We start from the raw sequence: 17,500 nt of genomic DNA on the forward strand, positions 1-17,500 counted from the left end.
AAGTCCCAGCACCAACATCCCTTGTCTTTTCAGATCATAGTGCTGGTGTTTGTCAGAAGGGAAATCACTTGGTGGACTCAACATATAACCCTAAATCCAGGTCTTCCCTTCTCTGCCTCTGTTCCAAAGCAGTCAACCACCACCGATGCCTCAGACTTTACTTGGAGAGAAGTTTCAGGAGGGACAAAAGTGCAGGATATGTGGGACACCAAGAACAGATGCAACCACATAAATATAACATATGCTTGGCCCTGATCAAGGCACCCAACTATCTGAATCATCTTTGTTCCCTGGGATCTCATCAAATTGTTACAGACAATACCACAGTCATATGGTACATTAACAAGCAAGGGAGAACTAGGTCATATCCCCTTTGCAGACTAGCCTTGTTAGCCTGGGATATAGCTTCACAGCACTATCTCACTCTATAGGCATCCTACATTCTGTCAGAGCAAAATTGTGTGGCAGACAAGCTGTGCAGGCAAAGGTAGACCCTCATGAATGGAAATGATATCAAGGGCTATTCCAAGATTTGATCCACCTGTGGAGATTTCCTCACGTAGATCTGTTTTCCTCTCTGCTGAACAACCATTTGGCATCTGCTATAGTATTCTATGCAACAAAGCCTGGAAGACAGATGCATTTTATTTTCTTAGACAGGAATGATCTGGTATGATTTTCGACCTTTTCCACTAATATCCAGGGTACTTCTGAAGATTCAGAAGAAATCCCCCAAGATCATTGTGGTGACTGTCTTCTGGGTCAGACAACCATGGTTCTCCCATATTTTGGAAATGGCAATGGGCAACTACCACAATCTGAGGCACACACTGGATCTACTCACATGAGAACATAGGTGTTTGGTACACCCTGACACCAATCGACTTGAGTTGGCTTCTTGGATGATAGGGTCTTAATTCCCGTTAGGCAGCTGTTTACTAAGGATGTACAGTAGGTACTTATGGAAGCAAGAAAGCTTGCTTTTAGAAAATCATATATCAGCAAATTGAAAAGGTTTTCTAGCTTGTGCCAGAAACATAACTAGCACCCATTCAGGAATGGTTTTATAGCATTTGTGTGAATTACCATCTTATGGCCTTTCTTACTCCTCTATCAAGGTTCGCTTATCGGCCATTTCAGCATGTCTGCCCATGGATCCTCCTCTTTTAATGCATTCTCATGTCAGAATGTTTTTCAAAGTGGTTTTGCATAAGAGCCCTCCAAGAAAACCAGTGGCCCCTCTTTGGGATCTTACTTTTGTGCTAGAGAAGCTAACATTTGCACCATTTGAACCAGCTGGTCTGATGTTCTTAACATGGAAAACAGTTTTACTGATTGCTCTGACCTCTGCAAGAAGGGTATCTGAGTTGCAAGCTCTTATGGTGTGTCAGCAGCCTTATCTCATTTCCCACAGGGACAGTGTTTCTTTGAGAACTAATCCTTCTTTTGTGCCTTAAGTGGTATCCAAATTTACTTTAAGCCAAACTATCCATATCTTTGTTTTCTTTCCTGAACCCATAACTGAGGGAGAAAGGATACTCCATACCTTCGATGTTCACAGCCAACTCAAGTACTATCTTTACAGAACTAAATGTTTCAGATCTTCAGATCAATTGTTCATTTCTTGTGAATGTAAGAAGAAGGGACAACCTGTGTCAAAAACGAGTATTTCTAAATGTCTTTCTAAGGTTATTACCATTTACTATTCTCAACACAGCAAAACTATTCCAGGTAGGGTCAAGGCCCACTCTTCTAGGGCCTTAGCTTCATCTATTGCTTTTGGAAAGGGATGGATTCTAGAAGTATTCTAAAAGCTGCAACTTGGTCCTCTGTATAAACTTTTACAGAGTACTATAAGCTCGATTCCTACTCTAGGTCTAGATCAGGCTTTGCAAAGACCATTGTCTAGGTGCTTCTGGACTATTGAGTAATCTACTCATATAGCTAAGGCTACTGCAATGGTGATCAGTATGATGAACATAGTGCAGATGTATAAATAAACTTGCCATAACAGTAGATGTTCAGGTGATTACTGCGGCAGTAGCTGCTCCCTTCTATCCAATCTCCTTGTTTTTTGGAGCGTTGTTTATGTCAGGGTGTGGTTATTTCATTTTTTTCTTCCTAGAATTGGCTTTTCAGAGCTCAGCCTCCCTATCTCTGTTGACAGGAAATCTCTGAAGGGGTCGGTACCCAAACTTTCCTTTTAGTTAGCTTATCTTTAGCTGCCAGATAGTTTAGATGCATGGTAGGTGTCATAAAGCTTTGGAAGTTGGGCGGCTGTTATATCCATGGCAGGATATAACCAATATAGCTAAGGTCCCTGTGGCATACTTATCAACCTCTTATAGCAAGAAATCTGGGCAAAGCCACATATAATGGGGGGGGGGGGGTAAAGGCCTAAAAATAGGGACATTTTTTAAATATTGCGCTTACAAAATTAAAAAGTTTATAGAATAACAGATTTTGCATTAAATCTAAAATTAAATTAATTTGCATTGAAAATAAAATGTCTGCCATTATTTTCTGAATTCAGTCCTCAACAATTTACCAATGATTTTCCTGAAGACTACAATTTTGTGAGGAATGAACCAAAAATATGAGTAAAAATCTGGACATTCTGCCAAAATCTGGACATTTGGGAGCTATGTACTGCAGCAGTGATCATTCGAACATCTACTGTTATGGTAAGTTTACTTATACAACTGTACTTTCCCTTGTAATTCTGAAGATCACTTTTTCTGTCCTTGCAGTTACAATGCACCTTGGACAGGCTGATGTTGTACTCTAAGTAAAAAAAGACAGACTGAAATATAACTTTTTTCTATAGGTGTAACAATAAAACTTATGATCTATATTCCCATTATTAGTTAGCTTTCATAAGTTTTAAGAAGCTGGGCACTTCAAATGAGCATGGCTACATCACAAATTGGTCACACACTATCAAAGTGGGTGACTCCACATCAACTAGCAGGCCTGTCACCAGCGAGGTGTCACAAGGGTCAGTGCTGGGCCCTTCTGTTTGGTATATACTTCTCAGAAATTCAGGCCAAAACTAAAAGGCTGTGGCAGACCATGTTTGTGGATGACTGCCAACTGGGTGCAATTATTGAATCCCAAAATTCAGGTTGTAGCCTGTTACAGGTCCCCAACCATGTCCCAAGACACTCATTCCACATTCCTAAGCACCCTGGAGAATATTAGGGGCAACCTAACACACTCATACTGGGTGACTTTAACTACCCCTCCATTAACTGGGAAAACTACTCGTACCAATACACTTGCCCAACGTTTCCTGGAAGTCATTAGTTGCAATGTCCTGGACCAGCTCGTTCTTACCCCCACTAGAGGTAGCAACATCCTTGACCTGGTCATTACTAACATGGGTGAGCATTGCTCTACACCAATAGTCAACTCCTCCCTGGTTAGATCCGACCACAAACTAATCACCTTGGAAATCCACATCCCTCCCACAATCACCATGAAAAACTTCTTCAAATCTAACTTTGGGCTCCTAAGAACAGATGTGGCTAACTTCACGGCACCCATGCAAATGGAGAATAGTTGCATGACCACCGAATCATATACCAATGCACTGTACGAACACGTACACAAATGCATGGATCTTGCCATACCCAGTAGAACCAAGACGCTCTCCTCCAAAAAAAAGAAGCCAATCTGGTGGTCCCCTGCCAAAAACAAACTCTACAACAGAAGGAGGAAACTGATGCATAATAAGGTGAAGTCCCAAGACTGGAAAAACTCTCATCAGCCTCAACAAAAAGTTGAGATCCCTCATCAAATCCTCTAAAGCTAGATTTGAAAACAGAATTGCAGCAGATAGTAAAGACAACCACAAGGCCTTCTATAGTTATGTAAAGAACCTCCACAGCAATACCCAGATTTGCTCTGAATTACTGCACAATGGTACCTCCTATACTGAGCCAACAGATATTGCCAATATACTGACCGACAGATTCAGTGCCAACCCCCCCCCCCCAAAGGACCAATCACAATACCAGTAGATTGCCAGGCATCCAGTATTACTGCTGCACAGTAAAAAAGTAGGAGGTATCCGACCAAATAATCCAACAAATAGCAGTAGTAAAAAACTTTAATTAGAACTAGTAAAAACAACGTAAAAATACAGTGAGTGAAATCCAATCAAGCGCTTTCGCCTGATTCAATGTCAGGCTTTATCAAGATGTTCACCGCTAATAAGTGTTTAACTTAAATAGTGTAGCCATTTGCCTACTCAAAATAATAATTAGTTCTATTGATGTGATAATTGTCCATTGAGATTTGTATTTAAAGGTGAATGTATCCTTAATGTGGAAGCTTTATACAACACTAACATTTCAAGTATTTTGATCGTATGCTTATTTCATCAAACGTTAAAAATAAACAAATGAGTGTGTCCCTATATATTGTGCAGAATGAAATCAATTGTTAGATTGGTTAAATTGTTGAAATTGTTGGTCAGGGAACCATGTTTCCCTTATTCTTAAGTGATGTTGAATGTGGGATTAATGTGTTGTAAAAACAACTACATCTCTAATTTTTAATTTTTAATTTTTAGAAAACGGAATGATGATATCTTCATATCCAAAATATATGTGCTATCCGTTTGCAACAAATAATAATATATGTAATGTGTCAAAAAACAGTCCAGTATAGACAAATAAGGTAGTTCCTTTATCTGATATTGAACATTGTTTAACATTTTTAGCAAATGTATGCTTCATTAATATTTTGTGCATTTTTATATATGTGCCACAAAACTAATTGGCAAATAAAATAATATAACATACTATATATTTTTTAACACATTTTTAACACACATTTTAGCATATCACATTTACTTATTTATTGCATATTATGAAATTGACACATTACATATATTATTATTTGTTGCAAACAGATAGCACATATATTTTGGATATGAAGATATCATCATTCCGTTTTCTAAAAATTAAAAATTAAAAATTAGAGATGTAGTTGTTTTTACAACACATTAATCCCACATTCAACATCTCTTAAGAATAAGGGAAACATGGTTCCCTGACCAACAATTTCAACAATTTAACCAATCTAACAATTGATTTCATTCTGCACAATATATAGGGACACACTCATTTGTTTATTTTTAACGTTTGATGAAATAAGCATACGATCAAAATACTTGAAATGTTAGCGTTGTATAAAGCTTCCACACTAAGGATACATTCACCTTTAAATACAAATCTCAATGGACAATTATCACATCAACAGAACTAATTATTCTTTTGAGTAGGCAAATGGCTGCACTATTTAAGTTAAACACTTACTAGTGGTGAACATCTTGATAAAGCCTGACATTGAATCAGGCGAAAGCGCTTGATTGGATTTCACTCACTGTATTTTTACGTTGTTTTTACTAGTTCTAATTAAAGTTTTTTACTACTGCTATTTGTTGGATTATTTGGTCGGATACCTCCTACTTTTTTACTTTTCTTGGATTTTGGGATGGAGTTCGTTGTGCTTTGTACTTTACTTGATTACTGCTGCACAGGTTAAAACAGCACTGTCCAAGGCCAAGAATACAGCTTCTATGGGACCTGACAATATTCCCTGGCTAACAGAGTGAACTGGCACCTTACCTGTGTGCCCTGTTCAATCACAGCCCTACCTCAGGCTTTGTCCCTACCGAATGGCGCACTGCTATAGTTCTCTCTCTCCACAAAGGAGGAGCAACTACAGACCCTGGGAACTATGGCCCCACTAGCCTGACAAGTCTGATATGGAAAGCTATGGAACGTATTATCATGGACCTAATAAACAAGGATATAGGGAATCTCCAAACTGTGGATCCCAAACAGTTTGGTTTTGTGAAGGGTAAATCATGCGTGCTCAACTTGGTCAACTTCTTTGAGTCAGTCACCAGAGCTGTGGATGAAGGCAAGGTGGTTATTACAGCATACCTTGATCTGGCCAAGGCCTTTCAGGAATCACCGAAAAACTCACTAAGCTAGGCATCAACCCCTATATCACTAGGTGGGTTGCAAACTGGCTCACAGATAGAACCCACAGTGTGAAAGTAGCTGACTCCAAGTCAGACTGCTGACCAGTCATGAGTAAAGTCCCACAGGGAGCGGTCCTGGGTCCTCTCCTGTTCGGTATCTACTTCTCAGAAGTCCAGTCCAACACGAAGCGACTCTGGCTGACAAAGTTCGCAGATGATTGCAAGTTGGAAGCCATTATTAACTCCTTAAGTGATGTTGACATCCTACAGAAAGGCCTCACTGAGACCAACAACTGGTGTCAAAACCATGGCCGTAAGCTCAATGCCAAAAATGTGTCATCATCCCCTTTGGGAAAAACCCAGTTCCCATGAACTACCACATTGATGGTAGTCCACTGAACACAGAAGGCATTATAAGAGATCTGGGAACACAGGTTGACAGCAACCTCTCTTTTGGCCACCACATTGCCACTGTGGTCAGAAAGTCCTTCTATGCAGCACAACTCATTACTAAAGGTTTTGCGTCCAGAAAGAAAGAGGTCATTGTCTCCCTCTACTCTTCCCTCATTAGGCCAATCATTGAGTACAATGCTGCATTTGGAATGTACCTCACTAGACACCTGCAACAACTGGAGAGGCCACAAAAGTACCTCACAAAGAAGATCCTAGGCCTTAAACACTTGTCCTATATGGACAGACTCAAAAAACTCCAACTATTCTCTGTCTCATATCGCCTACTTAGAGGCGATCTCTGTTTGACTTATAAAGCCATGTCTGACCCAGCTCTGTTAGAAATTCTACATCTAAAGAAATCCCAGTCCCTCTGTACCACACGCTCCAGAGACCTCAGCCTCATTACCACAATCAACAGAACATGCTGGAGGGACAGGTTCATAACCCAGAGACTGCCCGTGCTATTGAACAGACTTCCCATAAATGTCAAACAGAGCACCTCACTGGCCCTCTTCAAGAGAAATCTTGATGTGTGGATGGGAAATAGAAAATTCAGCCCGGGTATCACTCCAGTGGCTCTATGCAGCAGAGGTACTGGAAACTAAGGTCGGGTGGCACGTTGCCAGGGTAATCCTATGGACTAGGCTTGTAAAGGCTCCAGGGCCATTAGCCTAGTACACACATATGAACCCATGAACCTATTAACCTAAATGATGTCAGTATACTTCAGGAGGGTCTTAAGCAGACCAACGACTGGTGTCTTAGTCTTGGTCTCAGACTTGAATGGAAAGAAATGCATCATCATTCCCTTCAGTAAAAACAATGTTCCTTCACACTGTCAGATTAACAACAATACTGTATGTACCTACGATGTGGTAAGAGATCTGGGATCACAAGTAAATTGCGACCTTAACATTGACTACCATGTGTCTACAGTAGTAAGGAAGGCGTTCTAGGTAGCACACTTGACTAGCAAAGGCATCACCTCTAGAGCAAAGGAGGTTATAACCCCTCTATACTCATCAGTAATCAGGCCCATAATTGAGTGCAATGGCCCTTTTGGCATGTACCGTACAAAGCACCTGCAGCAATTGGAGGGACCTCAGTGGTTTCAAACTAAGAAGATCAAGGGACTCCAGCACATGCCTTACACAGACTGACTAAAGTCTCTGTCACTATACAGAGTATCATATAGATTTCTGAGGAGAGACTTGTGCCTGGCTTACAGAGCAATCTCTGACCCAAACCTAATGAATTTGCTGCACATCTGTAAATTAAATGGGACTAGAGCTACCCATTCCAGGGACCAACATATGGCCTGCGACTTGAATAGGAAGTGCTGGAGGGACAGATTTGTCTCCCAGTGACTGTTGTGTCATTAGAATAGGCTGCCACCTCATATGAAGCAGAGCACTTCTATGAACTGTTCAAAAGGAACCTGGACAAGTAGATAAGGCACCTTTATTCTTACTGGAGATAGCGCCCACAACTCTCCTGGACATGGGCAGTCATTACTAAATCCAATCCTGGGTATTGACTAGAGTATCTATGGTATTACATTGGGATGAACTGACTAGGCTTGAAATGACTTCTGGGTCGATAGCCTAGTAATCTCCTATAATCGTATGTCACAGTAAAATACAGTTTCTAGACACGAATAAAAATAAGAATTATTATGGCAAGTATACTAAATATATGTGGAAAAATGAGGAAATATATGACTGTGAATTGACATTTTACAAATTATTTCTGAACTAATGATTCACACATTAGACAGAGTGCCACTGTGAACCTTAAAATGCACATGGGAGGGCATTTATTTGTGCTGGGTGAAATATTGGCTACCTGTGCTGTAAAAAACAGAAATAACCTTTGCCCTTAGCACTGGTAAAAGGTGAAAAACCATGACTGTGTATGAAAAACTGGCTGCAAAATTTATGTTAACTGAAAGTATGAGTGTCAAAATATGTTACATCAGTTTAGAAAATATGTCACATGACAGATAGTCACAATGAATACTAACAGGGTACATTTACTTATAATGTTTCAACTGTTTGAAGTAGTTTAAAAACTGATATAAGTTATAAGCTATTTTCATATCTTTGTAATTTGAGAAGCATACAAAGGTCTTACAGGTTTCCTACATGCACATTTTGTACTCCTTCCACCTTTAATAGGGCTGAGATACAGGTTTCATAACAATGAGTATCAAACATTTCTGTATCTAATTGGCAAGTCCTGTGATTTAAAATACTACTTTTGAATTTAAGTCAACCAGTTATAAATGTCTGATTTGGACTTAATACTCTGAGTAGCATTAAAAGGTACATGTGGGGAAATGTGTAAGCATTCATTCACGGCCTGACTGATACATACTGATTGCAAATTCTAGAAAATGGCTAGAAACATTCTGCCTTACCAGATAGCCTTTCTCAAGGCTATCCCTAGGGAAGCAGGGTGCTAGCAGCTAGGAATGCCTTGCAGTAACAACCACTGAATATTACAGGCATGGCAACAACAAGAGTATCAGTAAGAAATAACATGAGTACATTGCATGCAACAGGAAAGATACATTTCTGGCATGCTACAAGATAGAAGTATACATTATACTAATTTTAAGAGAATCACCCACATTTAATGCTTATCTTATGTGCAGATATGCACTATACACAACGATTAACTCACCTTTACTTCACTATTACAGATACGACCAGTTGTTCACAGCAAAATCGTTGCTCCTGCGAGGTGGAAGAAATTTGTGCATGAGCCATATACTATTAAGTGAGTACTGTTTTGCATTTCTTTCTTAATTTTGGCTGATGTAAGGATTGCTGTTTTATGTTTTTTCCTTCAACACCATTTTTCTGTTTTTTAAAGAAAATGTCTACCACTCTAACTACCTTAGCAACAGTATGTCATATCTGTGTTTTTCTTATAGGGTTCATAGCAGTATCAGTTTGATTTTACTACTTAACTCAACTCTGTGCCCTATGAATTTAGAAAATATTAATTTTGCTTCACATATTCCATGCTTAAATAATACCTTCCTGTATAGAGCTTGTTCTTTTAGAATAGCCATCCTAGAAAAAAAATTAAGATTTAGCACCATCAACCATGTGACTCATGCATATAAGAAAGGTGCTATATATATATATATATATATATATATATATATATATATATATATATTTACAGAACGAGTCCCAAAACCAAGGAGAAGGCAACAATATCAAACAAACTGCTCCAAAAGCTCTCGTCACCCAAGACTGGACTAGACAGTGAAGAGGAGAAGGTAAACACTTGTACCACACCACACTCATCACATAGTCCCTCAAAACCTACACCACCAAAACACACACATAGAAACACAAAACACACACCTACATTCATGGAGGCTCTCAATAAAAACCTGCCCAAGCATCAGGGACCTCCAAAGCAGAAATGCAAGCAAACTCCACCCCCCAACACAACCCAAATGACACATAGCCCACAAACTCATTGCACCACTCAACCACAGCCCATAAGGCATAACAACGTACCCAACACTCTAGTCATAGGTAACTCTACAGTCAGGCACACTGATGTTCCACTCACTAGGCTAAACAAGGAGAAAGTTACTGTCAGCTGCCTGTCAGGTGCCAAGATCCGCCACATAATGCAAGCACTCAGGTCACTCCACAACAAGTACAGATATGACACTGTCATTGCCCATGTTGGTGTGAATGACCTGAGACATACCTCCCTGGACTACATGAAAAGAGACATGGAGGAGCTCTCCGATCTTGTAGCCCAGGCAAGTATGACCCTAGCCCTGAGTATCATCCTGCCATCACCCAGAATGATACCACAGTACAAGGACAAAATGATTGACTTCAACAATTGGCTAAGCTTCTGGTGTCATTCTAAGGGGATCCAGTATTTGTCTGCCTGGGACGACATGATCGACAGACCATGATGCTTAGCCAGAGATGGCCTGCACCTGTCGCCCTTGGGATTCCGGATACTGGCTAAGGCTGTTGCCAGCCCTATAGTGCCTTTTTTTAGGCAAGGTTCAAATGACAAATTCACCACCGTAACAGGTACAAGCAATAAAAATCTGAGGGTAATGCTACTCAATGCTAGAAGTCTAAACCTCAAAATGCACTCTCTCGAGGCACTCCTTAAAATGGAGAACATCGACATCTGTGCAGTGACAGCAACCTGGTTCGAAGCTCCAGAGAGCACCTCTGTGTTACCAGGCTATAATTCATACCACACCTTTCGGCCACCTAACCCGGAATGAAACACTAAAGGTGGAGGCGTGTCCATATTCATTAAGGATATCCACACCTCCAGGCTAGTTGCACAGCATAATGCATCCGAGATTATCCAAGTGCAACTAACTCTGGGCAAGACCACAATCCAAATTATAGCTTGCTACAGACCCCCCACCATGCCCTAGGATTCCCACTCCTCATTTCTTGATACACTGGAAAGTAATAGGGTACAACCCAACACTCTAATAATAGGTGATTTCATCTACCCCACCATTAACTGGGAAAACTACTCATGTACCAACTCTTTTGCTCAACGTTTTCTGGAATTCATAAATTCCAACGCCTTGGATCAACTTATTCACACCCCCACCAGGGGCAGCAATATCCTAGACCTGGTCATTACCAACATGGGCAACCGGTGTTCCACACCAGAGGTCAATTCCTCGTTGGTCAGATCTGACCACAAGCTAATCACCCTAGACATCTACATCCCACCCCCACCCCCAATTAGGGAAACCACCTTAAAAAAACTTTTCCAAAGCCAACTTCTTAAGACAGAAGTGGCAAACTTCATGACACCCATGCAGACAGACAATATAGGTACGACTGCTGAATCATACACAAATCCACTTTATAAGCACTTACACAAGTGCATGGATCATGCTATCCCTAATAGAACCAAGATGCTATCCTCCAAAAAAGGAAGCCAATCTGGTGGTCTTGTGCCATAAACAAACTCTACAACAGAAGAAAGAATCTGTTGCAAAAAAGAGTAAAATCCCATGACTGGAGGAACTCCCTGGTCAACCTCAGTAAGCAGCTGAGAATGATCCCTCATAAAACCCTCCAAAGCTAGTTATGAAAACAAAATTGCCACTGAAGACAACCACAAAGCATTCTATAGCTATGTCAAGACTCTCAATGGCAACACTCAGATCTGCTCTGAGTTACAGCACAATGGCGCTAAATATACAGAACCAACTGATATTGCCAACATCCTGGCAGATAGGTTCAGTGCTAACTTTACCCCCCTCTCACCCCCTAGAGGGCCCATCTCTATACCGGAAGAATTCAAAGTTCCTGTAATCATGGCTGCACAGGTAAAAAACACACTCTCCAAAGCCAAGAACACAGCATCCATGGGTCCTGACAATATCCCAGGCTGCATTCTACATGAACTACAGAATGAACTGGCACCCTACCTAAGTACCATGTTCAATCATAGCCTCACCTCAGGCTTTGTGCCCACTGAATGGTGCACCACGATGGTTATCCCACTCCATAAAGGGGGAGCCACGACCGCCCCATTAGCCTGATGAGACTGGTCTGCAAGGCCATGGAATCTATCATCATGGAACTCATAAACAAAGACATTGGTAATCTCCAAACTCTGGACCCTACCCAGTTCGGGTTTGTAAAAGGCAGATCATGTCTCCTAAACCTGATTGACTTCTTTGAAGCAGTCACCAAAGCCATAGATGAGGGTAAGGTGGTTCACACAGCTTATCTAGATCTCACCAAGGCTTTTGACACGATCCCCCACTCTGGAATTATAGATAAGCTCACTAAACTAGGTATAAATCCCTATGTCACAAGATGGGTTGCCAATTGGCTCATGGACAGAACCCACACTGTGAAAGTAGCAGACTCCAAATCCGACTTCAGACCAGTGACAAGTGGAGTACCACAGGGTTCAATCCTGGGTCCTCTCCTGTTTGGTATCTACTTCTCTGAAGTACAGGTTAACACAGAAGGTCTTTGGCTAACAAAGTTTGCAGATGACTGCAAACTAGGAGCCATTATCGAAACTCCTAACGATGTGGACATACTAAAAAAGGGCCTCACTGAGACAGATGCCTGGTGTCAAAGCCATGGCCTGAAGCTCAATGCCAAAAAGTGTATTATCATCCCCTTTGGTAAAAGCTCTGTACCCATGAACTACCACATAAGTGGTAGTCTACTTAACGCCGAAAGTGTGATAAAAGACCTTGGAACCAGGTGCAGTAGTCTCTCCTTTGATAATCACATCACCACAGTGGTCAAGAAATCCTTCTACATGGCTCACCTCATCACAAAAGGTTTCTCATCCAGAAAAAAAGAGGTAATTGTTCCTCTCTACTCATCACTCATTAGACCCATTATAGAGCACAACGCCCCTTTTGGTATGTACCTCACAAGACATCTACAACAACTGGAAAGGCTACAGAAATACCTCACAAAGAGGATTACTGGCCTCAAACAGATGCCCTACGCAGACCGTCTCAAAAAACTCCAGCTTTACTCCGTCACATATCGCCTACTCAGAGGCTGTCTCTGCCTAACATACAAAGCTATGTCAAACCCAGAGCTGTTGGACATGCTGCACTTAAAGAAATCCCAATCCCTCCGAGCTACATGCTCTAGGGACCTAACCCTTGTCACCACAATAAACAGAACATGCTGGAGGGATAGATTCCTGTCCCACAGACTTCCCATACTCTGGAACAGACTTCCTGTCTATGTCAAACAGAGCTCCTCATTAGCACTCTTCAAGAAAAATCTTGATGTTTGGATTTGAAATAAGAAATTCACCCCAGGGATCACTTCTGTGGCTCTGCTCGACAGGGGCACAGGAAAATAATTTTCTTGGGTGGTGAAAGCCAGGGTACCTTTTTGGCTAGGCTTATATAGGCCCTAGAGCCAATAGCCTAGTACCAACTATGAAGTAGTATTCACCAAAATTTTATTTGCGTAAGCGCTTTCATAACACAATGTTAATTCCTCAGACGCATTAAAAACAACTACTAACTACTTAATATATATAAATAAAACAATTGAGTCATCCAATCACACTGCACAGATTTCCCTCCATTCCATGAATCAATTTAAAATTAAAGAAACATATCTGGAAGAATGACACTTTGTCATTTAACATTTTTATAAAACCAATACATCACATAAAACAAAATAAGTAATCATCCTTACACATAGTAATAAAAAATGGTAATAATAAATATATGATAAGAAGAATCAACGCTTGAGTCTCTTTTCTTTCAACATTGGTTTAAGGGGTACCAAATCATTCAGTCTGGAGCCCCGATATGCCCCTAGGCATAAGATCCATGTCAACTCATATGATTCGATCCCCCATTCTCATACTTTCATGTATAACTTGAAGGACCTGAAACTTAAACGAATGACTGTCCCCTTCAGACAATATATGTTTGGCTATAGCGCTACATTCCTGTTGTTTTCTTAAACAGTATTCATGGTCCCTAATCCTTTCTCTAAGTCTACGATTTGTTTTCCCCACATAGAATCTAAAACATCTAGTGCAGTGTGCAATATGCACTAAATTTCTGGTGTTACAATCCGCACTGCATTTTTTATGTGCCATAAGTGTCCTGTGTCCAGATGTCTAAAATATCTAGACTCAACAAACGTGCAATAATTACATTTCCCACATATATGTGTACCCAACGTTACCTCTTCTTGAGGTGTATACAGTCTTGAGTAACAAAGATGTTTCAAATTTGACCTATTTTTGTACATATATTTAGGTCAGTACCTATTATCCCTACAGTCTCTTCATCTGTCAACAGAATATGCCAATTCCTATTAATAATATGTTTTATCAACTTTGTATCCTTAGCATATGATAATACAGCTGGAACCTGTGTTGCATCACGTGATCTCTGGCTCGTGGTTCTATTACCATCTGAAAAATAAGGCTTTCCCCTCCCTTCTCTTTCCTTTTTCACTGTTGAACATGTACATACTATCTCTTTGTTCAAATAACCTCTTCCAATAAAAGCTTCCCTTAAGTAATCTAGTCCTACTTCGAAATCACTGTATAGTAATGACAGCCTTGAGACCATCAATGCCTGTCCTTCTACGATGTTCTTAAACATGTGCGGTGGATACATGCTGCTCCACTCTAAAAATGAGGGGTGATAACAGTCCTTCCTATGTATGTGAGTGTGACTATGCATGTCCACTTTGGAAACTGTTACATCTAGAAAATCAATCTCGGTAGCCGAACTCTGATAAGTGAAACTCAAAAAATTGGAGCTCTAATTTGGGTTATCAACAAAATCATGCAACAATGTTTGATCTCTCTTCCAACAAATAAAGAGGTCATCCACAAACCTTCTAAAAAATCTAACATTAGATGTACCCCTTGCTCTAATATATAACTCTTCCCAGCCCATCATCACTAGATTTGCATATACATTGGCGCAGCTGGTACCCATGGCTACGCCTGACGTTTGCCAATAATATTTTCCATCAAATAGAAAGATGTTATGCTCTAACACAATTTCCAGTAGCATGCATACAAAATCAGCTCTCATCTCATTATAAGTACCATATTTCATCAGACAGGTTTTGACCATCTCCAAGCCTTCCTTTTTAGGGATGCATGTAAATAGGCACACTACATCTAGAGTCACCAATAAATCAAACTGATTATCCACACTTTCGGTCATAAATTTATATAAATCTACCAAAATATTCTCAGTGTCCCTAAGGACAACTTCATAACCCTGTAACACTTTTTTAAGTTCCTTATCCAAAAACACAGAAAATGGCTCAGTCAGCCACCCAGCCCCGGCCACTATGGGCCTAAACTTAGCTTTCAAGGGGTCTTTGTGTATTTTGGGAAGGCCAAGAATTTGAGGTACTGCAGGATTTTCGACCACAACAAAGTCATACATTTCTTTGGTCAGATATCCTAAATATAAACTTTCATTCAAGAGTGAATAAACACTCTCTTGCATACTTAAAATCATTCATCTAGTCACAACCCGATAAACATTGGTATCCGAAAGCATCCTAGTCATTTCGGTAATATAATATGAAGCATCTAACACAACCACAGGGCCACCTTTATCTGATGGCCGAATAACTATATCTTTGTTGTTCTGTAACTTGTACATAGCCAGCCATTGGTCTTTAGTTAAATTCTTAATAGTCTTTGTATCAGATGTACCTAAGCTATTATAAAAATCCTTTATACAGGCTTTTATAAAAACCTCAACATTAGCAGGCATAATTGGAACAAACACTTGTTTTTTTGTAAATATTATCCACATTGTCATTATTCATTCCATAAGTCTTTTTAAGTGTTATATTGTATGCAAATAAGTGTAACTGGATTAAGGCATCACTAAAATCAGAATTTACATTTGGTATAAAACTCAAACCTTTACATAAAAGTTCTGTTTCAGCTGTACTTAATTCATAGTGCGAGATGTTCCATACAAGTCTTGTTCTTCGTACCCCCACATTTTCTTTAATGTTCATGTTTGGGTACTCATGGGAGGCTCCTTCAGTTTCTGACCACTCATCTGAGCCCCGTTGTTGAACGACCTCTTCTGCATCATTTGTATTGGCATCGGAAATGTGGAAAAAACCTGTTCCAACTGTTCTTCCTGTCCAGGTAGGATTTTTCGTCTCACTACAGGCCCATCCTCACTCGTGACCAAAGCTGCTGCTCTACCACTAGTTGTAGGTAATTGAACCAAAGGAGTAGAATATACTGAGTGGGGCGGTTCTTTTGGCTCAGTGGGATGTTCTACGTCTGGATTGGACATCTGTCCTGTGTCCATTCTCTCATTGGGTACATTCTCGGTTCTGGGACACTGATTAGTTGCCAAGTTTGTTGGTACAGATTGATTCCTGGGGCCAGGTAAAAACATGCTGCTGTGCACAATCATGTAAGTCTCTAGCTAGCTTCTTCTTTTTCTGAGCTAGCAGTTTAGTGTTATACACAGTCACTTTCTCAGTGAGTTCATTGAGATAAATGTGAGCTCTTTCATCACCCAGTAGGCTCTCAATTTCAGCTTGCTGCCGTATTACACTTTCACTTAACTCTTTCTCAGTGGGTTGAAAAAAGTCTATAAGATGTTGGATATACTGCCTGCTGGTTGCCAATTAATTTTCTGCCACTGCACCAACAATGACGGGTACGTGTTTCCATATGTTGGCATGTTTAGGACCCTAAGTCCTCTAGGACGGCACACATCTTCAAGCATGCCTCAAAATGGTAACGCTGATACTGCAATCTCTTCTACTTGAACACGTCATTCTCTAAACTCCATTTCACTTCACGTACCTTAAAGTTGGACGTTACATCTTGTAACAACCCCTCAGACAGCTCTGGTATTTCACCAACCAATGGAGGATTGTGTAATTCCATTAGACATTCTGTCAGCCGTTTATTGATAATCTGTTCACCTGAACACTGATTTTCTCTAGACACCATTCTCTTGTTGCCTTCTGCTATGCTCAATAACACCTGTTCATAACGAATGCAGCAAAAATCCCAAGACAGTTCCCTAGAACAGGGTTTAGTGAGCAAATATAAACTTACAGAACAAGTCCCAAAACCAAGGAGAAGGCAACAATATCAAACAAACTGCTCCAGTACTATTCACCAAAATTTTATTTGCGTAAGCGCTTTCATAACACAATGTTACTTCCTCAGACGCATTAAAAACAACTACTAACTACTTAATATATATAAATAAAACAATTGAGTCATCCAGTCACACTACACAGAGTTCCCTCCATTCCATGAATCAATTTAAAATTAAAGAAACATATCTGGAAGAATGACACTTTGTCATTTAACATTTTTATAACACCAATACATCACATAAAACAAAATAAGTAATCATCCTTACACATAGTAATAAAAAATGGTAATAATAAATATATTGATGTATTGGTTTTATAAAAATGTTAAATGACAATGTGTCATTCTTCCAGGTATGTTTCTTTAATTTTAAATTGATTCATGGAATGGAGAGAC

General features: G+C 40.0%; 1 protein-coding gene across 1 annotated transcript in view; it reads left to right on the forward strand.

Annotated features, from left to right (window-relative positions):
- The window catches only part of DCDC2C (doublecortin domain containing 2C), a 2,319,258-nt gene that overhangs the window by 375,440 nt on the left and 1,926,318 nt on the right, over positions 1 to 17,500 (forward strand). The window contains exon 3 of the mRNA XM_044077304.1: positions 9,156 to 9,232. Within this exon, the coding sequence (XP_043933239.1) occupies positions 9,156 to 9,232 (77 nt within the window). The remainder of the gene's footprint in view (positions 1 to 9,155; positions 9,233 to 17,500) is intronic.

The sequence above is a fragment of the Protopterus annectens genome, chromosome 1.part0, assembly GCF_019279795.1.
Source record: "Protopterus annectens isolate FY-2018-M chromosome 1.part0, PAN1.0, whole genome shotgun sequence".
In the NCBI taxonomy this organism is placed as follows: Eukaryota; Metazoa; Chordata; order Ceratodontiformes; family Protopteridae; genus Protopterus; species Protopterus annectens.